General features: G+C 33.1%; 1 protein-coding gene across 7 annotated transcripts in view; it reads right to left on the reverse strand.

The window, feature by feature from the left end:
- Positions 1–7207: 7207 nt before the first annotated feature.
- Positions 7208–22937, reverse strand: part of LOC106717953 (kazrin) — a 28088-nt gene continuing 12358 nt past the window's right edge. Inside the window, exons 2-20 of one of the 7 annotated variants that reach the window (XM_014511932.2) lie at positions 15602–15832; positions 14998–15271; positions 14618–14869; positions 14287–14408; positions 13955–14120; positions 13585–13712; positions 13190–13366; positions 12952–13096; positions 12649–12783; positions 12455–12545; positions 12150–12328; positions 11681–11868; positions 11357–11566; positions 11085–11243; positions 10404–10527; positions 10180–10324; positions 8092–8203; positions 7720–8021; positions 7208–7642 (exon numbers count right to left, since the gene is read on the reverse strand). In XM_014511932.2, the coding sequence (XP_014367418.1) occupies positions 7498–7642; positions 7720–8021; positions 8092–8203; positions 10180–10324; positions 10404–10527; positions 11085–11243; positions 11357–11566; positions 11681–11868; positions 12150–12328; positions 12455–12545; positions 12649–12783; positions 12952–13096; positions 13190–13366; positions 13585–13712; positions 13955–14120; positions 14287–14408; positions 14618–14869; positions 14998–15271; positions 15602–15637 (3090 nt within the window). In that variant the 5' untranslated portion in view covers positions 15638–15832 and the 3' untranslated portion in view covers positions 7208–7497. Of the gene's footprint in view, positions 7643–7719; positions 8022–8091; positions 8204–9380; positions 9822–10179; positions 10325–10403; positions 10528–11084; positions 11244–11356; positions 11567–11680; positions 11869–12149; positions 12329–12454; positions 12546–12648; positions 12802–12951; positions 13097–13189; positions 13367–13584; positions 13713–13954; positions 14121–14286; positions 14409–14617; positions 14870–14997; positions 15272–15601; positions 15833–22937 lie in introns of those variants that run through there. The other 6 variants (XM_014511931.2, XM_014511933.2, XM_014511930.2 and 3 more) reach the window with 6 other exon arrangements.

Below are 22937 nucleotides of genomic sequence, written 5' to 3' on the forward strand. Positions count from 1 at the left end.
GAAAGCAAAAAAGCTCTAAACTTCTGAGAGCAGGGGTATAAAAGCCCTGAAGGGGGTTATTTGTTAGCTTTTACATAAACAGGGACATTATTATATTTACTATTTATATGGTTTCAGGCTACAAATATAAATTAAGTTTCTTTGTAGTTATAAATTAGGAATTGTAATATTTAATAATTGTTTAATTGTTAATAATTGTAGCATTATAATGTTTATAATACTTTGAGCAAAAAGAGTTACATGTTTTTGTTATTGCTGTTGTGTGTTTTTTACATTAATATTACATTAATTTTTGAATAAAAAACGTTTGAAAAAATATACATTTTACGTTGAATCTAATTATTAATTTTAGGTAAATAAGTCACCAAGTTATAGAAACAGAATGTAATATTTACTTTGAGATGTTAAGTGCTTTCGAGTTGTATGGTGAGTTGTAACATCAAAAATGATAAGCGTTGTTTTTACTTTCAACAAAGGTACTGCTCTATTTTTGACCTCCATGAAAACTTTTACTACAGTGCAGTAAAATAAAGCTTGAAAAGTGTTTTCAGTGGAAGCATATATATTTTTGCTTTAAACATTTTTGAATTGACCGTATGCGTAAGGTTTTAAAACTCGAGAATTTTACCGTTTTGGAAGATTTATTTCATATTGATGTTTTATACATATTCGAATATTGAAAAATCTAAGAAATGCTTCACTCAATTAATTCATCTCTTAAGTAAATAAAATTCTAATATCTTACCTACGATTATACCCTACCTTATTAAATCTCTGGACAGATTTTGATGAAATTTTTGTAGGCTATTTTTAGGATACCAGAGTTTAATGATCTAAAATTTAAAAAAAAGTAATAATCGTGTATAATAATACTTTTGCTTAAAACAAAAGACGCTCAACAAATAAACGAATAAAATAACTATTTCAATAGATTTTGGATATTTTTTTTTTACATGTTAAATACTGTGTTCTTTACAGATTTATTTCGCTTTAGAAATGGATAATAGTAAATTATTTGTTTCTGTATAGGTGACATTAAACGTAGGAGTAGTGTGCAGAGTGGTCAGTGGCTCCTATACCAGCAGTTACTCAAAGTCCTTATTGATGTAGGAGCGGTGTTTCTGCCATTACTGCACTCCGAGGAGAAATACGTTTGGAACACTCAATTACTGGCGACATGATAAATCATTAGAAATAAATTCAAATCTCAGTTTTATTACACGTATTTTTTTTAAATTAGCCGGCTAGCTTTCATGGCTGTGAAAAAAAAGTGACCAAGTTTAAGTCCAAGGGGTCGCCACACATAAACTGATTCAACAATAGGTTTTTATTTATGGCGAATATTACCGACTCATTATTTATAGGCGTTGATTACAACTTGAAGGAGTCCATTTATGTTCTATAAAAATAAAACATAAAAATATTTGCTATTTTGTATATTTCTAACCCAAGGCACTAAATGTGTACTTTTAATAAACGCAATAATTTGTATTCCTTGTATAGACAAATAGCAATAATTCAGTTCAAACAATTTCAAGGCGCAGCGGTAACGAGTTTACCGTCGCACCCTCGTCAGTATCGACACATTCATAGTACTATGACCTCAATATTCACTACGGGTAAACATAGTTAACACCTTCACTGCCACTACATTTTTTCATATGAAAGTCTAGTCTGTGGTACTTAATGTGTTGGTTTCGATATATAAGTACCACAGAGTTTGTTTAATATCAATGGTATAATACTTATCTTTTATCAATTTATTTCTTCTCCATAAAATTAATATCAACTAAAAACATTATAGTTATAAAGTTTCAATACAACTATTTCTCTTTGTACTATACTAGCTGTCGCTCGCGACTCCGTCCGCGCGGAATTAAAAAACCTAATAAGTAATCTATGTGATCTTCCAGACTATGGTCTATATCTGTGCCAAATTTTATAGAGATCCGTTGAGCTGAATATACCTTTAAACAAACATCCATCCATCCATCTAAACATTCGCATTTATAATATTAGTAAGATTAGTAACAAGTAAGATAAGTAAATTAAAAAAATATTATTCCGAAAAAAACTGTATCTCCGCCAACACGAGGACGGGAGAGAAATGAAATTCCTCGACTCGTTAGTCTTACCTTGAAAAATGAGTTAAGCTTGAGAGACTTATGTTTGCTTCATTCATGACTTGTATTGGAAGGTAACTTACTTCGTTAGACAGTAAATTCTCAACTACGTGAGAGGAACATACATCATATAAGAGCACGGAGCAATTTTTTCCAGTAATTTGTTTCCCTGTATCCATTTCATTCGTATGCTTTATTTTAAGATGTCTTAGTAAATAATTTATTTTGACTATAATTAACACTGAAAATCCATATGAAAACGATGAGCGTAAAAAGTTTGGAATAAAATAATGTAATACTTACTCAGTAACTGATAAGCCGTTCACAGTTTTAACGAATAATTTTATTTCTAACTTCAATTGTAAGTCGACTAATTACATTAGAAACTAAGTCTCAACGGTTCGATAATGAGAGTGCTAGCAAAGGAAGATTAAAGCACAGCAGTTGCCTTAACAATTTGCCAGTATAAGGTCATACAGGATACAATCAAACTTTTGTAGAGTACGGATTACGAAGAGCTATGACATATTAGCTTAAACCACAACTCTCTTAAGTCAATTAAGATAAAAGGCTTCTATAATGTGTATCGGCAGTGGAGTGGTGTCGGTTAGTAACTATTTATTTATTATATTGCTATAGTTTAGTATGTAATTAAGTTTTTTTTTGAATGATTTTTTTTTTAAATTCAATGAAACTAACATTTTTAAGATAAAGTTAATAACATTATATTTTAATACTCCATTTTATTAGACGCTTTTGATTTTAGCATCAAAAAATTTTAATACAACTTTGAATTTATCGGATATTTTACATAATTAAACAGGTATTAAATATAGCATGTAACGGACCAAATAATTGAATAAGGTTCTTTTTTATTAGGTTAGTCAAAAGATTTATTTACAGCCAAAAATGTACAAAGGGCGAAGCTCAAAATAGACTTTTTAATCGTGAACTTTTGCGATTAAGGGAGAATAAAGGTATGAAAAATAAGCGTGTATCTTTTAACCTCATTGCCGCTTAAATTAGGTTCCTACTATTTAATTAGGTTCTTTCTCCTAATTAAAAAAAAATATTTGTATGAAATACTGATTGTTGTGGATTATCCCAGCAGCTTCTGTGCAAGCAAAAACTGTGTACACTGTAAAGTTTTCCTAGTCGGACCCTTCAAGCTGTTCGTATCTTTCTCTTAGTTAGGTAACGTTCAAATGTTCTTTACATTTCATAACTTGTTATAAGTTACGTGGAGCTCAACACAGAACCCTAGTTACTGCAGTTTTCAGCGCTTTATAGCAATGTTGAAGTTTAAAGCAGTTTTGCGCACGTCGCTTTAAACATCTTAGTTTACTTAAAATTTATATAAAAGTTTACTAAAGTTTCTTGTATTTAATAAACGAGTTGAATATAAAATGTAAGGAACGATGAAAAATAAAACAAAGAAATTAAGATTAAGTGACATTAAAATTTTGATAAATAGACTTGTTTTCTTTTGTTTTCTTCTCACTTTTTTTTTGGAAACATTTTATAAAAGAGCCTATTAAATTTAGTTATGTTTAATAAAGGAGAACTCACATAAGCACATTGCGTCACTGTTATACTACTTTAATCTCAAAACTTTAAATAGTCAAAAATGTTAATTCCTAGGTTTGTCGTCAGATGGAGAAAATAACAAGAAAATCTTTCTCTCGGATGGAATTTATATTATGATCGCATTGAACGATAGTAAAACTCATTGGCTGGAATGATTCCAAATAATTCCTTAGCGAAGATTTCATAAATTAATGATTTGTGGAATCTGATCTGAGAAAATGTTTTGCATAACTGAAATTTGTCTTAACTAATAATCTAAATTATTTTTTTATTCACAGTTTAATGTATTTCTCAGTGAAATATTGTTACATTTTAGTTGATATCTTATTTAACTGGGTGTTTTCACCTATACTGTAAAATTATTTCTTTGTAATGGGCAAAATCTAGTTTGTTACATAACTGATTTCTTAGTTACAAGTTCATTAGACGTTGACGAGGGACTAAAAAACCAAACTGTAGTTTTTTATTGCTCGTAAAATATTGAAATTAAATGTTTCTTTATCTTCTTCTTTTATGATCTTTACAAGATCCCTTGTTTACTTTCACCGCATTTAAAGTTAGTGGTAGTATCATAATACTTTATTATCTATACATTATTAAATATTTAATATTAATACCCTATTAAAAACTTAATTAAATTAATGTCTTCTTCTATTCAGATGTCCATAATTCAATGATTACATCGTTAATATCTTGAAACCAACCCCCGGGGCAATGAATTGCCAACATAATCTCACCTGTTATACGCCAAACACAGCTTCTCCCCTAGCTGTTTAATTAAAAAGCTCGACGTTTAAAAGTACCTAGAAACGGTGAATCATAACACTACGTGCCCTTCAGATGAAAGAACGCGAGTTACCCCGAAGCGTTAAAGGTTTAGGGCGGAAACAAAACAGACTTTATTTCAGTGAAGTTTAAACACTCTTTTAAACGTCAAAATGCTTTTAAATTTTCTAATAATAACGTTTACCTCAAAGCAATATATTGTTAACTGCGTATTAATGGGTCTTGTAGAACATTCAAAGGGTAACGAGAATGTATTGATTATTTTATACCACTTACAGTCACTTTCTATTTCCGAAAACTGGCCAGTAAAAATCGTATTTTAATGTGTCTTCATAATGAAATAATAGAGATTACAAACTCTGTTCGTATTCAACTACACCATTACAACGTTTTAAGAATCAGCACAGAAGTGACACCACAGTTTAAAAGCTGGAAGCATGAATCATCCTTTTTGGAACGAAGTTCCTTATCGCGCGTTGTGAAATGGGGCTAGACGGAAAAAATTCTTACGAAAAGTTGTCACGACTCTTTTTGCTATAGTAAGTATGTTAACGACGAATGAGCGCTACTTCACCATGGCATCGACGTGACAATATATAACGAAAATTCATAGAAATAAAATGTACTTCTTGTGAAGACTTACGTTTTTTATTCATAGAATAAACATTGGTTCCTTCACTAATTAATCGAAAGGAACTTCGTTCCATCCGGGTGTCCCTTGACACCTCTCAAGTTTTTTTTTTTTTTTAAAAACAACCAGGACGAATGAAAACTCCTTTTACACAAAAGGCACTTCCCTTTGATAATAGACTTTTTTCAACATACATGTGTCTCTATGTCATAATTCATTACCACGTAATATCGTGTGGAAGAGTTTTAAACTGAAAGTAATATCTATACTGTACATGAATAACGTGCTCTTGTGTCAACGCTTAATGTTGGTTTTCCCCAAGCTGCGATGACGACACGAGTTCTATGTACCGTAATTTATAATATGCGTAGAAATATTTTATACACAATAATTTCTTTCATATAAAAATAATATAATATGTCCTGTTACATAAAACCACCAAACCAAACATTAAAACCAGTTGAAATTTACGTTAAATCCAATTGAAATTTACATATAATGACGTTTACATATGCAATTGTTTTAGATATATTTAAAATATTAGTTAAATAAAACCTTTTTGGAATTTCCACTTGTTGAAATACAGTTAAAACGCAATGTCGAATATACACTTATCAAGAAGTTATGAACTTCCTGACAGCTTTGTCGTCACTTAAAAATCCATATATGCCATCCTTATTTGTTCTCTATATCATGTTATTTGTTCCAAGTGCTGAGCATTCCACTTTTAAACTATTTCCGAATAGTGTGGTGTCATATTAAGTTACAAATTATTAATATACCAGATATTTATATGCAACATTGAAAGGTGGTAAAACGTGTAGTTGAAAAGCGAATTGCATATGCAAGTGTGGGGAGTCAGTGGCTGTGGGTGAAGTGCTCGTGACCTACAAAAACCGCACTCCGGCTTCATGTACAACCGGTAAACCGTACAACCATTGAATATGTATTTTGAGGTCACCCAATTAATTAAAATTTACAACTCATTACATTTAAAATAAATCAATTAGGTAATCTAGATACTTAACGTAAGTGAATTCTTTTTGTAGTCTTTTGAATACTCTATTTTATAATAAATTCTTATGTTTACTTACGCAATATATTCAAGTAGTCCAGCAGATTTAGTTTACTATCCGCCACTTCATCCTAGGTTCAAATTAATATCTTTCCTATGTCGGAGCTCGTATTATTTTTTAGACGATTTACGTTCCTGACGGGGTGTTGTGCTCCGTAGAGCAGCGTCGTGTTGCGATCGATTACTTTTTTATCCATTTATATTATCTACTTATCTACTACTAAAGATCCTCTTAGTCAGATTTTATCGTATCCTGTAATATCCGAAAGATATTATTTTCTATAATAAAGGCAAAAGATAAAAATGAAACAAATGTCGTAGATAAAATGCTGTTTATTTGAAATTTAAGCAAATCATGTATTTAATGGTAACCTTTCTTATCACAAAAAATAAATAAATAAATAAGGGAGACAAAATAACCTTAAAAATAATTTAAACAAAACATCACATTTTCAGTAGAAAAAAAAACAATGAATTAATTTAACTAGACACATCTTATTCCAGTAAGCTCGATTTATATAGTTCTAAAATGTTTTACTAGTTTTTGCCGAAAAAAAAAAACCATAGGTAGAAATAATCAATTATATCACAGTGTTCGACAATCAAATACAGTGTAATATTGTAAAGTAATATAGTAAAATAGGTACATAAGTTTTAATTCATTATTTTAGTGAGCTTTAAAGTAAATTACAAATATCAGATAAATCAGAATATAACAAACCCATTTTGGTAGCTACGATAAACAAAGAATACTTTCAAACCGATATTATTGATAGCCTTAGCGTTTTATTGATTAGGATTCCCATTTTATTGTGCGTTTCATGCCACTCAATGCCAGGGAAACATTTAAAATATTCGTAAACAGACTAAAATATAACATTGCTCATTGCATCTATAATGATATATCAATGTGTGTTATTTTTCGCCCACATCATTTAACACCTAATGAGATCAAATAGTTATTTTTCATGAGATCAAAGGAGGGACAAATTAAAAAGATTATAACTTTTTTCTTGACGTAACATGTAAGTTGAATAAAAACTTTTTCATTTGTTAATAGTATGCTTTCAAAATGGGTTTGTTATTTCATGACGTATTAAAATGAGTATCATAATTCGAGTAAATACTGGTTACATAAATATGTTCAACTCAGTCTATCTGTTTACGAAGATGCGCTCCGTAATATGTGATATGCAAGTTTGTGAATCAGAATATTGCTATAAATATGAGGCTTAAGGTAAATGAAAATATGTTAAATATTCTTGATTATGTAGTGTATAATTGACAGGAATTATCTAAACAGATGATTTACTACTCGCATTTATATCTCCAATGCTCTTTACCCGCCGATGTCTTTTTTGCTTGATCGCCGTATCGTCCATTGATTTCGCTGGCAGCGGAGAGCTTACTCTATGAGCATGGTCTGCTCTTTGACCATATCTACAATAATCAAACAAGGGTAATTTCACCGGTATGATGAAAGTAATAAATTTAAATAATACTTAATTAAATCTTACCTGTGTGTGATACCAACGCCTTCTTTGATGTCATTCAATCTCTGTGAACTATCCCGAGTAGAGACGCTAGACTGGGAATACAAACTGAGCGGCGTGTAAATCGGCTCATATTCCTGCAGCGTTGGCGGCGGGGCGTAAGTCATGCTTAGTTGTGACAAAGTCCTTACGCCTATAGGTGGCGAATATGACATCTGATAGGATTGTCCACTAAGGCTTAGAACGCTTGAGCTTTCACTAGAACTCGACGGCGAGGTGCGATCTAGTTTCGGCTTTAACACTCCCAATGCTCGAGATATTGATCCCTGTGAAATAATTTTTTCCATATAAACAACCTGGATCTGTTTAAAATTTATAATGAAAACTACTACGTACTCTTAAACTATGCCTTCTGGAGTCTGCCGTGAAATCAATGCCTGGTAATCCTGTAGCCACAGACCTAGAAAAGGGTCTTCCTAACATTCTGATTTGATGTCCGAACATGTTCCTGTGAATAAAAATTTGTATGAAATATTATTGGTATTGAAAAAAACAGTCACATTGACATTCAACGAAAGCCAGGCAGAGACACGTTTCATAATATTATGTCATCATATGGCTCTAGTTAAGGAATCTGCTAACACAGAAAGCATTACATGCATTATTTCTCATATTTTTAAACATTTAGTTATCACATGTTACTATCGTTGCAAAGAGAGTTTTCTTAAACGCCATATTTTTAGTAGTAAATTACTTCATTAGATGGCATTTAAATATTTGGCATAGACACCAAAAGCATGATGCGCTTGAACATAATACCAGTCATGCTTACTGTGATCAAATACGATGATAAAAATAATAATCTAAGAGAAACATAGAACACCAAAAAATCCTAGAACCAAAGAGAAGTACTGATTCCATTGAATACATTTTAAAGCAATGTATGCAGTACTAATCCCTGTGATTACGAATAAAAATTAGGACAAGTATAATGTATAAAGTAAGTAGACAAGCATGTCAGTGTATTCGAAAATAAGAAATAAATAGGAACATAAAATGCTCGATGTTTAATACAAGAAATAAAGTCTGTTTCATGGAGATAAAGTGGAGAAAGCCCGAAAAAGTGCGATCTAATGATGATGACAGAGGCATTCATGACGTATCGATAAAATGATCGTTACCGTTCTGTCTCGATGCAAGGACCGCCAAGTACAAAGGTGATGATTTACAAAAGAAACTGGCTCGACATCCGTTATATTTATATTTTATGAGGTTTTATTCACATTTAAATGTCAATGCGTAGTGTTACAAGTGAACCTAAATTACTTCGTTTTTAATTTTAAACACTAATGTATACATGTCAAAACACAGTTATGTTACATTGTTTAGTACTAATAAATAAAGTAACTACGATGAATGGTTTCGATTTAAATTCTATTCGAATATACAAAGGAAAGTCGTTTAAGTTGATAATAATAAATATCAATTAAATTTAATTTCAACTATTCATAAAAATTAAACCTTCCGAATTATTTATGTATGAAGTACCCCTAAAACATTTACACGAAGCGTTCAATGCTTTTACGTTAATACCAGCTAAGTTGTTTGTTAATTAATATGCACTAAATATTCGAAGTTTCGAATAACATCAATTCTGACAACTATATTTATATTTACTACGGCAAGAGAATAGGGGGTTACAGAAGACAGCGATGCTTTAGATAAGTAATTAAATGCAGAAGAAACAAATGAACTGTATCTTTTTGATGATACGTTAAATTTTCGTGGCATTTTTCTTACAAATCACAAATCCTAGGTTTTATCAGTCTTCATCGCTCGTATAGAATTCGATCAAAAATTTCGACTTTCGAAATACTTTGTGGAAGGTTCCTACGAAATATTGGCAAAAAAATATTCTCGTGTGGAAAAATAGCAATTTTACAAAAATTTGTTACATAGGATTTTTTACATATAGGTACAAATTTTCGAAATTGGACATCGAAGCGAAATTTATTTTCTGAAGGAAAGCTTTTTGATTTTCGTAGATTTATCTTTGTTTTGTGGACAACATGGATGCTCGGGCAGCCTCCACTTGCAGTTCTTCCACCTGGCAAAATATCGTATACCTGCAGGATTGCACCTTACATTATAATCAACTACAGGTTGCTCACCTAGGGGACTGTGACTTTGTGACAACTACATTTTATCATGCAATGCACATTTTTCCTTTTCAATTGAACGATAAGGAGACCAGAATTGTATTATTAAGTTGGAATAGAACGATTACGCAACAAATAATATCATTTTCTGCAAATGTTCTAGTTTCAGTTAACAATTTTTCTTTTTTGGGATGGGTAATAATTTTATATTAAGAAAATAGAGCATTGCTGTGGAATCTGTTATTAAATTATTAAAATTTAAAAGCAGTGCTTTATTTTCAAGACCATTGAATTAATTAGCGTACTAATGAGCGAAAAGAAATACCTTGCTGGGATGATCAGGGCGTCAAACTCCGCCACCAAATGTCTTCTTATAATGCTCTTCGACGGCGGTATGCCCAATGCAGTAGCCATTGTTTCTCCAGTAAAGGATGGCTCTAAAACCACTAAGCCGCCATGCACACCGCTATCTACATTTTATTTAGAATTCATATTAGCATCGGTTCTTAATTTTGTTAAAGTTGTATCAATTATGGTATTAAAGTTTACCTTTTAGATTATCAGCGAATTCTCCTAAATCAATATTATGAGCCCAACGTATAAATCTTTGGTTGGTCCAAACTAAAGGATCGGCATCAACATTCTCACATTGATGTCGCCTCACAACCAAAGCCTAAAAATAAAATAATTTATGTACTTCAAGATTTATTTATATTTAACTAGCGACCCGCCCCGGCTTCGCACGGGTGCAATGCAAAATATACCTACTACAGAATAAATGCACAATTTATTTAAGGTACTTAAATGGATAAGGATTAATGCTGTATTGTTTAAAATCACTTCGTAAAAGAATAAAAATGGTTATCCCTAAGAGATAGACATATACCATCGCGGACTTTTTTGTTGAACTTTTTAAGGTGAACAATACTGTAGTACATTATTTTGGTCTATCTCGTAGGGTTCAGCCAGCGTTTGCAATATAAGCGCAAAAAAACGTGCTTATTTACGACATCACATTAGAAAACTTTAAATTTATCAGTGTTTCTCTACTATATTATGCATTTATTATACATACAAACCTTCCTTAAGAATCACTCTATCTATTAAAAAAAACCGCGTCAAAATCCGTTGCGTAGTTTTAAAGATCTAAGCATACATACGGACATACAGCGAAAGCGACTTTGTTTTATACTATGTATATTGATTTGGCACAAATTATGACGAGCTTACTTGTCGATCATATTTCATTATTCGTAAAAGATGAATGCCATGAACGATGGATGCTTGATGGAACTTTCTGGTCACTCCTAAATATTTTTCCAGCTCTTTTTTACTGATCGTATCCAACATACGGGCATCGACGAGATTTGCCAGGAAAGATTCTGCGTACTGTCAATAGAATGTTCTATATTAATACATATTTAAAATGAATTTCGTATCCAAACCAAACAAAATTGTCAAGAAAGTAATTTTCGGTGGAAAATTAAAACCATCTGACTAACCTGTGATAGACCCAAATCCGGCAACCATTCTGCGGCCACCCAAGCGTGAGTGAGATGACCAATGGTGGGGTTCCTGACAAGGTCTGGTCGGCGGCGCTCCTCGATGGCCAGGCGCAGCTTCTTGCGGTGCATCGGCTGCGTAATGCCCAGTCCCACTTCCAGATCCGTGTCTGTCAGCTCAAGCAAAACCTGCCCATTCAAAGCACGAATCTAGAAACAACCAGAACACACTATTTGACGCTTTATCGCGTCATTTTTTCCAAAAGCGGGTTTTTATTTTGTGTACCTGGAATGTTTTTGTAATTAAGTCCTATTAATACTAACCTTGCCACTTTTGACATTATCAGCGATGGTGGCAGCGTACTGCGGCATGCCAAGCGCTAGCTCTAGCCAGGCGATGATGGCAGGTGCCCGCCACCGCGCTAGCGGCAATGCTGCCGCCTCACGCAGCGCCGCCTCGCTGCCCAGTGGTGACCATGCGCGACTGCCGCCCGTGCCGGCGTACACTGGCTCTTTATATTCCATAAAAGTAAAACGATCACTCATTAGTTTCTGCCACCGAGATAAGAGAGTACAAATTCCTTTAGAGCACGCTCAAAGCACATTTCTCTTTTTTCCTTTACATTCATTAAACATAGATGTATGTATAATCTATTTGGAATGCATCAACATCATTATTAGTTATTTGTCCTTTCAATTTGTCTAATCACTGATACCTACATTTCTCTATTTCCATTGTAAAAATAATTTGCCTATAAATAACAAATGCTATTGAACATAAAGTGACCCTCACCGCTTTCGTGTCCACTGACAGCGGCGCTGCCTGATTTAGTGCGATGTCTGCTGCGTGCGAACACACGCGATATGGACCCCCAAGCGGAGCCTCGACCTCGGCTTGTCTTGCCTGAGCGAGGGCGCAATCCTACTAGAGCTGACTCACTGTCACCTGGACTGGATAGCTGCTCTACTGACCTAATTACATTAATGAAGCTAATTGCAATAAACACGTATTATTTTATTCACAGGCTTCTAACGGGAGTTTGTTCATTTATCGTCGTAGATAAAAACTACTACAAATAAAAAAGTAGTAAAAGTAACCTGGAAAGCGAGCCAGCGTCAATGGAGCGAGTGAAAGGTGAGGCGCTGTTATGCGGAGATAGCGTTGGGCTGCAGTCTCGAGGCGTGCTCACTATGGAAGTAACATTCCTAATTATAATTGTTACACTTTATGTATTTAACACGATGTCAGTATATGTATAAGAACAATAGAGAATTTAATACAAATCACATACGTTGATAATGATGAGCAGATGAGACGAGCGATGTTGCATCAGTATCATACGGGTCAATAGAAGGCGGGACGCCCTCCGCCGTCGAGTCTGATAAGTTGCCGCCACAGACTGACGTCGCGCCGCCATCACTGCTCCCTGTCACTAACAAAAGCTCTATGATTGCTACTTATGTGAACTGTCCTCAATCAATAACAATGATAAAATTTATTAACAAACTGACTTTGAAGTGAATAATATTTTTTTAAGTTAAAAGATGCTCATTAAAGCCATTGTACTCGTTTCTCCAAGACATCACTTATGTACCTCTGACACCAGAATCGGCGCTGCAGCTACCTCTATCACCCAGCAGTCCCGAGGGACCGCCGAGCATCATCGGTGGACCAAGCCCGAGGGAAGCCACACTCTCCCCCTCAGACAAGCATCCAGCAGCTTGTAACTGCCTGCGAGCCTAGAGTAAATAAAATTATGTTATTAGCCTACCTCAGTTTACATGAAGTGTCCTTTTGATTGAGCCGAAACTCAGTAGTTCTCTGTATCATACCTCAAATAGTTGTTCCCTTGCATGACGCAGTTGCGTATCCCTAGCATTGAGAGCTGCCGCAAGCTGGAGAGATCTCTCTGCCTCGTCCCTAGCGTGACGAAGTAGGGCCGCGCGCTCTCTCTCCCGCTCTGCACGTTCTGCTCCTAGTGCAGATGATGCTCCGCCACGTGATCGCATCTAAGAAATGCATATATTGTATACATTTTACATACCACAAAAAAGGTAAAAAACTATCAAATCAAGCAACGTACCATTTTTAAATCTTATTCTAGATATTTATAAAAAATCTTATGATAGATTAAATAAATTTACTGTACTATAATATAAGATAAACATGGACCAAAAATTACAAAAACATCGCTTCCCCAAATAAATGAATAAGCTAAATAATTCACCTGTTCATAATTCCTGATAAAGTCTCGCAACTCCTTTTCTTTATCTTCGAGCGTAGCGTAAAGCTGTTTCATCTGGTTTAGCAAATCAAATTTCTCGGCCTTCAACCTCTTCTTATCCGCTTTCAAGGCTTAAATTGAAAAGTTATAATTTTTCGTTTAACTTAACATAAAATGTATTAACTTAATAACTTCAATTTATTTTCAGCATTATTTTCATTTGCGGACTTTTGGGTAGCCCGATCTTAGGTAACTTATTGTAACACAGGTATCTTAAAAAATATACTCAAAAATAATGAAAAGCGTTCAATGTACCCCGCACTAATTGTGATAGCAATTCGTTGGACTAAAATGTAAAGGAATAAGATCTTACAGGTAACTGCTTCTCTGGCAAGAAGCAGTTCCTTCTCTAGTTGTTGTGGGTCAAATGTCGGCGCATCGTCGGTTCCCTCGCCTTTACTCCTTTCCATCAGGGAGCTGCCAGCCTCGCCACGCTCCGCCGCTGATACTAGCAACCGTCGCACGCGAGTAAGCTCCGCCTATCACCAAGTAGCAAACAAAACTAATTACCTCAATGGTAACATTAAAAATTTAAAGATCTTTTGCAATAAGGTAACATCACCATGTTAGGCTACAAATATAGTTAAACGTGGTGATGTTAAATAAAGACAGATAATTTGTTCTTATTTAGTAATATTTGTTTACCTGTAGGCGCTCGTTTTCTTGTCTCAATCTACGAGTGATTTGTGTGGCTGATAACATTCCAGGAGAGGCGGGTACCTCTTCTTGTCGGGATCGGTCGGACCGGCCTCCGGGCGATGCCGATCCTGATAATATATTTTATATCAAAGTCTATACAGATATTAATAACTCTTATGCAAAGTAAAATAAAAATATTTGGTCACTGAGAACAAAGTAAGAGGGTTACAGTATTTAATTATTTAATAATAGATACCCTTCTTCTTGGAAATTAATAGCAATTAAAAATACATTTATTGATTAATGGTGAATAGTTAAATATTTTAAAATATGAAACCTCCATCAAGACTTGCGGTGATATCAGCTCTCGGTTCAGGACCATCACTACTTCTTCCGGGAGATGTTGCTTCAGGTAACGGCACCTCTTCTTCTGAACTATCACCAGGATCAAGAATATTCCTCTCGCTAGTATTGCTAGTACCTCCATTGCCTATTTCAGCGTAAGTGCCACTGTCGCTGCCGTTTTGAGTCGGCCATTTAACTGGTGACTCCAGTTTACCGTTTGCTTGATTTTCTTTATTGTCATCATCTAAAAATAGTCACAGATTTAAATCTCATGATTTGATGGAAACTTCAAAGTTTACTATGGCTGTTCTCAATAATATTGCAGTATGAAGAATGTAAAGTTCTAATAGAATAGTTTTGAAGAATACGAACCAATAAAAGGATTATCCCTGCTATTTCTTACGGTTATTCTCGATGTTCTGTTTAATGTACCCTGTTTATCTCCGTTCAAGGAGCCATTCCTTGGCTTATCTAATGTGCCAATGAGGAGACGTCGTTCCGGCGGTATGGGTCTGGGATCTAAGTCAGATCTCTCCAGGGCAGAGCTTGCCGGTGTGATGAGAGGGTCGGCAGGCTCGGGTTCTGCCTCTGCCTCCACTCTTGTGCCCACTGATACTTGTTCGTCCACCATTTTGCGAAGTTTCGCCTAAAATATTTGCATTTTTATAAATAGATTCAGATCAAATATAAAATGTAATTCTGTATTTTGAACGTCACGTTCAATTAATAAGTTTAGTTTTATTATTATTATTATTGCCATTAAAGCTCGATAGACTGGCTGTACCGCTTATGAATATTATCTATGCCATATTGGCTGATGCTAACTTTTTGATTTGGTGCTCAGTATTTTAGTTATTCTATTGAATGAATAAACTTCTGCAAACAGTAAAACTTAAGCTATTTATGGAACATGTACCTTTCTTTAGAATACATGAGTTGCAAACATTTTGTATCATTCAACTTTATTTAATATTACCTGAGCGTCACCTAGAATGCGGCGAACTAGTGCCATTAGGCCGTTGTAGCGGACTTTGTCATGCTATCCACCGTCGGTCCTTAGCCTCATGTTTCTTATTTTATTTTCACCTGTGTTACAAAACTTTAAATAATCTAGAAAAATTAATTTAGATAAAGTTCCCTAAAGATTAGATGTGTGTTTTATATTGTTCGCTTATTTGATGCTTACACACGCGAGTTGCTTTATTATCTGTAACAAAAAGAAAAAAGTTTTAGCATTTAAATTAATGTCTTTCGATTTTAGTTATTTAACAAAGAATACTCTATTTAAGGAACTAAGAAAGCATTTGCGCGGCTTACAATAACGTCAACAGATAGAAATCTCGTATCTTTCTTTTTATATTACTTTACCTTAGTCTTAATGTTTTAAATTAAGTCATTTCTTTTAATTTAGGTAAACGGTTCATGCATTATTCCTTTAAATAATTGGGCAGTTTTATTAAAATTCTGAGCACATATCCTCAGATTTACATAATGATGCTGCTGGGTTTTGAAAGTAAGGGAACGTTTGCATATTACTCACTTTTGAATTCATAGAATTTATTGCCCTTGATAAAAAGGAAGCCGTCAAAGATTAAAAAAGTCCAAACAAAACAAAAGTGACTTAAATACAATAAACTTTGACGTGTATTAAGATTGATATGTAAACTCTTACAGATTCACGATTCTTTCTAATGAAAAAATACACCGTTCCCTGAGGTTTTAATCTTATACTTTTAGACAGAGCTATAAATTCATTAAACGCTTTATCTATTAGTACTTTGGTTGGCCAATCACGAAGATTAATCACCACAATTAACTTCTGTTTTTGTTTAGTAATTTTTGAAACTAAAGATGACCGACTGAGTAAAGAAGGATAAAAAATATGGCTCCTATTTTAGGATAACCAGATCTGATTGATTTGATATTCTACGTTTACCTTTTCAACTAAGTCTTTTCATAAACACATCAATTTAAAGTAAGTATTAAAATTGGATGTATTCCAACTATAAGTGCAGTCTGTGATGGGATTACAAAAGTACCTTGTGTATAAACGTGAAATGGCTTTGCTAAAACAGCGCTCTACACATCGCACGTCTACAAAGAGGATTAACTAACTCATATAATTTTACGGTTCAGTAAACGAAACTTTTACAGTATTTATTAGTAACGGACTAGAAGGTCGGTAATAAAGATTTGTTGCCATTTTGTAATTTCAGACTAATATAGCACCAGTAAGAGCATAAAATTAGTATAGGAGGGTCATGATGTGGGAAAAATTACATAAGAAGAAATTTTAATTCAAATGTGATCTATCCACACTCAAATTTAAAGCATTGAGTGAATGGTGACAAGTTTAAAAATGGTGTGATTACTAAAATGTAGAATTATCGATTTGGAGGACAAATATTTATATTTTCAAACCTACATGAAGTGAGTTAAGGTTAAGCATTATTTGATACTAAAACATTCATTCAATTATATTATATTATGAATAAAGTCTTGTACGTTGCTAACGCTTTAATACTTTCTCTACATAGCCCGGCTCATAACTTTATGCATCAGAGAGCTTCCCAAGAGAGGTGCGCCCATTAAATGAAAAAAAAAGCCGACAAACTCTTTTTATTATCTATTCTTTTACCTTAATGGAAGCAATCGGCTTTTACCTTGATAATAGGTTCAGTATAATGAGTTTAGTTAGAACAAATATAATAGAAAAGACGTGATTTTATTAATATGTTCATTGTTCTGTAAAATGAGTTATTTCAAAATCCATTCACTTTTATTATTTATCATTAAATTATTATTGTTTATCATAAATATTACTGAGATGTGGTAATTAATTTAAGGTGTCATCTTTCTGTGTTGTTGCTTACTAAAATCAGTCTAATAGAAGATAGGTAATTGGTTGTTATTAATTAGACTTGTAAAGAGAGCCTTATTCATTAAGTAAAACAATTGGCGATCATTAGCTAAATGAACGAATCATTTTTAGACAAGGGTAAAATAAGATCAAATGTAAGGCATATTCAAGATTTAGAAATGTTGATAATGTTCAGTACTACAACTGATGGGATAAATCAGAATCAATTTTCAAAGTTCCATATAAAAGTAGAGAACGATTTGCCTTAATAGAAGTTCTCAGGAAGCTGAAAAATTGAATTCATCTAGTAGTCACTTCAGTCAGGGGCCGGAAGGAAATAACGGCGACAAAATCTGTGAAAAATTTAAATTCAAACAACCTTTCATCGTACTATGGATTCTATTCAGCTATTATAGCTAAAATGTACTACGTAAACGAAAACTTGCTGTTCTGAAAACAATTTGGGTTTTAAGACTAATAGGTGACGGATTACTTTGGCTAGTTTTTATGCATCCGAATACTTTAAAACAAAAATACGTGGGATTGTCCAATTTATGTTGTAAGTAAGATGATATAAATTATCTCTTAAAAAAATATACTTATTAAGCTTCAAGTCTGTGTAACTTGAAGTTATTAGAAATAAGATTCAAAATATTATTTCTCAGAATCTAGTTTTACCTTGTTTTTTACTTTTAATTATTACAAATACAATACAACGAACATATATAACGAGGTAAACAGAATTTCAGACGAAATAAATAAAAAGTTTCACGATGAATAACGAGTTGTCTAGAATATTGCTTACAGTCTTTTCGCAATCATTATTTTCTTCCAACAAAGACCCTCATCAGTCGTTTTTGAGGTCTAACGGAAAACTTTTATTACAGACAATTTCCTCCACAGCGACTTAATTTCAACTCTGGTTTTGCAATTAGGCTGAGAGCTTACATTTTAATTATGTATATCCAATTGTAGAAATTTTTAAGTTACGATTTTACATACTTATTTTAATCGACGAGTACTACATGAGTCGATTAAAAAGCCACGAATAAGCCACTTGTCCCAGCATACATTTAATTTCAACGATTACTGCGGTTTTTGTCCGCAGGTGGTGGGATTCAAAACCAGTTGATTTTAAATAACCAAAAACTATTAATAAAATAAAATTTTGAAAGTGTCTAAAATATACCCTACGACTTAAAGTACCCAATTATGTCCACTATAACACATTTTAGATGTGTGTCTGTCCGTAGAAATGATCTGTTGAAAATAGAAATGATAATAATCAAAGTGTAAAATAATAGCATAGCTCCAATCTCGAAGAAATTACGCATAAAATGATCATTCCCAACTATAGAAAATGATGTTTTGTGAAATACCCGCCTTCGCATCTGTTGTATTCTAGAGCCAGCTCATAGTTTTATTACGAATAATTTCTCGCAGAAGTAATTTGTGCAATAATTTTAAAGCGAATAGAACGTAAAACATATATTTAGATTTTACATATTCACTACTGTTGATTTGGAAGAGCTTGTATAAAAATATTGAAAAGAAGTAATCAATCGACGATGCATTCGGAATTTCGGATTGCCTTTGTAGAATTGTGTTGAATGATTGTGAAAAAAAATGTAACAAAAGTTACATAAATACATGTTAATATTTTATACGTACATGCACTTTGTTTCGTTTAAAAAAATATATATTCTAGTAGCAACAAATAATTAATTAATATAATTTCCGTTACCAATCGTAATGGCCATCTATATAACTAAAACGATAATAATATGAAAAAATATTTTACTCCTGTGTGCTCAGAATACCCGGTCATGTCCCTAACAAGACGTACATCTAAATTGTATATTCACCTATTATCCTAACACAATATGAAAATTATAAGCTAATTTTTTGCTTACCTGAAACAGCGCTAGAACGTACAACAAAAGAGGACGCTTTATTAAAGTCAGGACGCCTGATGCGCGAAGGGTAAATAATGAAGCATACACACAGCTAATGAAGCGCCTCGGCCCCAGGCTGCCACATTAACTTTATTAAGACGTCGCAACTAGACTTTACGTGATGATAATACAAACTAAGAACACCAGATTTATATAAACAATGAATGTGCATTAAAAGCATCGATCGTCGCCTCTTTTACATTACAACTACATATTTAAAGGCATACGATGCACATATTATGCATTTTCATATAGTACTAGCCGTCACCCCAACTCCGTTCGCGACGAACTAAAAAAAAGAGTAACCAACGCGTTCTTCCCGGCTATGCTCTACATCCATGCTATCAATCCATACATAGATAGTATATTACAAATTGGTTAAATGCTCTGTACTCGTATGTACCACATCGAAATTTTCTGTCAGCTAGAATTTTGGTCAAATTTGGTACCATAAAAGAACGCAAAGCTTTTAATAAGAGTTGAATCCGTTTCAAGTATATAAATAAGGAGTCGATTTTATGAAAAGTATTTTCAATATACGTTTGGTACGATCTGTATTCATATCACGTTTCACAGTTACGTGAGTCCTTCTCATCTCGTCTACAGTATTGGAAGTCGCACATAACTTGCCTCATGAATACTATTCGACAACTTCTTGCCAAATTATTCAATATAATGTACTGTTACTTCAACAACATATACAAGTACAATATTATCAAACTTAGAGTACATATGTTTTCCTAACTAATTATCTTACATCCTTTTTTTTGTTACAACCTATTTTATTATGTCAACGTGTAGTTTTTAATGTTATTGAAATTAAATTTTGAACTTGTAGCTATGGTAAATTTAAGAAGTGTTCAATTCCACAAGACGGTAAGCAGAAATTATCTATTTGTTACATCTAGTATGTCCACACATTTGTGGATGGAAAGTATTAAAACTGTCTAACTATTAACACATAAGTTTATTGAACTCATATACACACAAGGGGTGAATGTAACGGGCAGCGGCTACACGCTGAGCTAACGAAGCAATCAGGGCGCACACCATTCACTCATCATTCAATCACCATTCACTCGTTCAATCGATTGTCATTATAATTTACCGCACTCGTGAATTATACCTACGTCTACTAAGTACCTTGTATGAACAAATATAACTTCGGATTTCCTCGTAAAAATAAATTTATTTAAATATTTAATTGAAGATACTTTTATAGATAGAATTACAGACAACTATAAAATTCGGAATGTAAAATAATAAATTCGGAACTAACTGAAATGAAAGTAACGATTTGTACGTACGTAATACCTAAGTAAAAGGTGACTAAAACGACAATTGTAATGTAATTGAGAAATCAGTAACCTTTATTTGTTTATTTTAAAGCGATGAGCAAAGGTAATAAAAAGAAAATTATGTAACCCAAACATGTAATAATATAATGATTTAATATCGAATGCTTTTTAATATACCCTCTAATTTAAATTTGGAAAGCCTCTTTGCTCAGGAATTTTCCCCATTAGATTTTATGGATTTCTCTCATGGCTGCTTGCACATTAAATTATAACCAGAGGAGAAACGGAGAGAAACGAAGGATTGAAAATTAATTTCTTAGGAGCCTTAAATCTCCGTTATTTTAATAAGCGAGGTTTTTTACGTTAATGGAAGTTTGCTTTTTACGTTATTGTCTGAATGAATTATACATATTTTATCTTATTTTAAATGTTTACTTTGTAAAATATTTTAAATACTTATACACTAGTAGTTACCCGCGACTTGGTCAGTGAAGAAATAAAAAGTAGCCAATAATATCTGTCCGATACCTTCCAGTAAAAGTCCCATCTAAATCAGTCCACCCTTTTAGGAGAAATACGGATTTGTGAAGAGACAGGCAGACAAAATTGTCAATTAATGTTACTCTTCTATTAGACATATTGGCCAAGAACGATATTAATCAGTAAAAAATTATAAAAACGTCACTTAATTATTCTGTTACTTGCCCTTTGTATATATTTTATAACAACTAAGTGCCATGTCCCCGTCACTTGAAAATTTCAACTTAAAAGATTTAATGTCAACAGAACATTAAATGGTGTAATACAGTTAGACACCAGCGGGGGCGAAATTAGATTCAATGCCAACGCCATTTTGGAGAGTTTTATAATGTTGTTTTCGTCGTAGTACCTTTAAAATGTTCCTCCTCCGCCTCGGAGATTAATGTTGTCGTTTAAATGAATTCTATTAAATTAATGTCTCAGGTTCTATCTAGAAAGAACTCATTGCTTGTTTGCATTAAATAGGCTTCAAAACTATTGAATTGACTTGTAAAATTCTTTCACTGTTGGAAAGCTACCACTATAGATATGTAGGCTATATTTATTACTCGAATAATATTCCGCGCGGACGAAGTCGCGTCAAATGCTAGTATTAAATACGTGTTATATAGAATTGGTTCAATATTAAAACGATAATAATTTGAAGTATTGATATGAGAAATAACCTCTTTTTGTAAATTCATTTTTACTATATTAAAAAAAAGTTGCTGTTAATTCCTATACTTAGTTTTGAATATAGGTCGGGTATACCTGCGCCACGCTTCGGTCCTACCTTCACAGCGATATTGACACGGGTGTGGCTTATATTGCCATTTGTAACGCCATAAAATTGTCTGGCGGTAGCGAAGACTAAAGTTAATATATTATGGCCATTATCAATCATGATAAAATGGATACCCGTTTATTCAACGTATGTAAATTTTCTATTCGTTAAAGGGAAAATGCTGTTTTGGAAGTAGATATTTTGAGTTACTACGTATAACGTGCATAAAAACTTTTTTATTGCCAGTCAGTGTTTAAAATGTTGATGGTTTTTTTTACTCGTTCTTGTAATTGTTATGTCATTTTGTGTGAATTTTTAAAACAATGATAACTTTATACCTTCATATTGAAGAAAGATCCTGAAGAAGAAAATCCTCTGGCGCACACATTGTTTTAAACAAAATATTTTTTGACATTGTTTAAAGAGATACAAGTCTTTCGACAGTCGAAATCTATGTTAATAAATGTGTCCAAGAATGACTATTACATGTTTAAATCTTAAAAAGAAATTTACAATAATAAACTAGAACTATAACCCGATACATTAATTTCCTTGTCCAGCCAATTCAAAGTGAACCTAAGCGGTGCATTTGAACTGCTTACAAAGGTTTAGTTGTTTGAAGCGTGAAATGAAATGAGTGAGTAATCCCCTCATTGTTGTCGCACAAAGTGATAAGCTACGTAACACTGCACTTGCAAGGTTTCAACTTGACTTTTACACTTCCTTTTACTGTTTACATTCTTTTGTACAATATGTGTAATTAAGAATTTCTTTTTAATTTAATTACATCACTTTATATATTAAAATTGAACTTAATTATGTGCAATTTTTGTCTTGAAAAAAGATACACAAAGAAAAATTTGTATGAGTTTAGAGCCCCAAATGTATAAAATTAT

The sequence above is a fragment of the Papilio machaon genome, chromosome 13 (genome assembly GCF_912999745.1).
Source record: "Papilio machaon chromosome 13, ilPapMach1.1, whole genome shotgun sequence".
Taxonomy (NCBI): Eukaryota; Metazoa; Arthropoda; class Insecta; order Lepidoptera; family Papilionidae; genus Papilio; species Papilio machaon.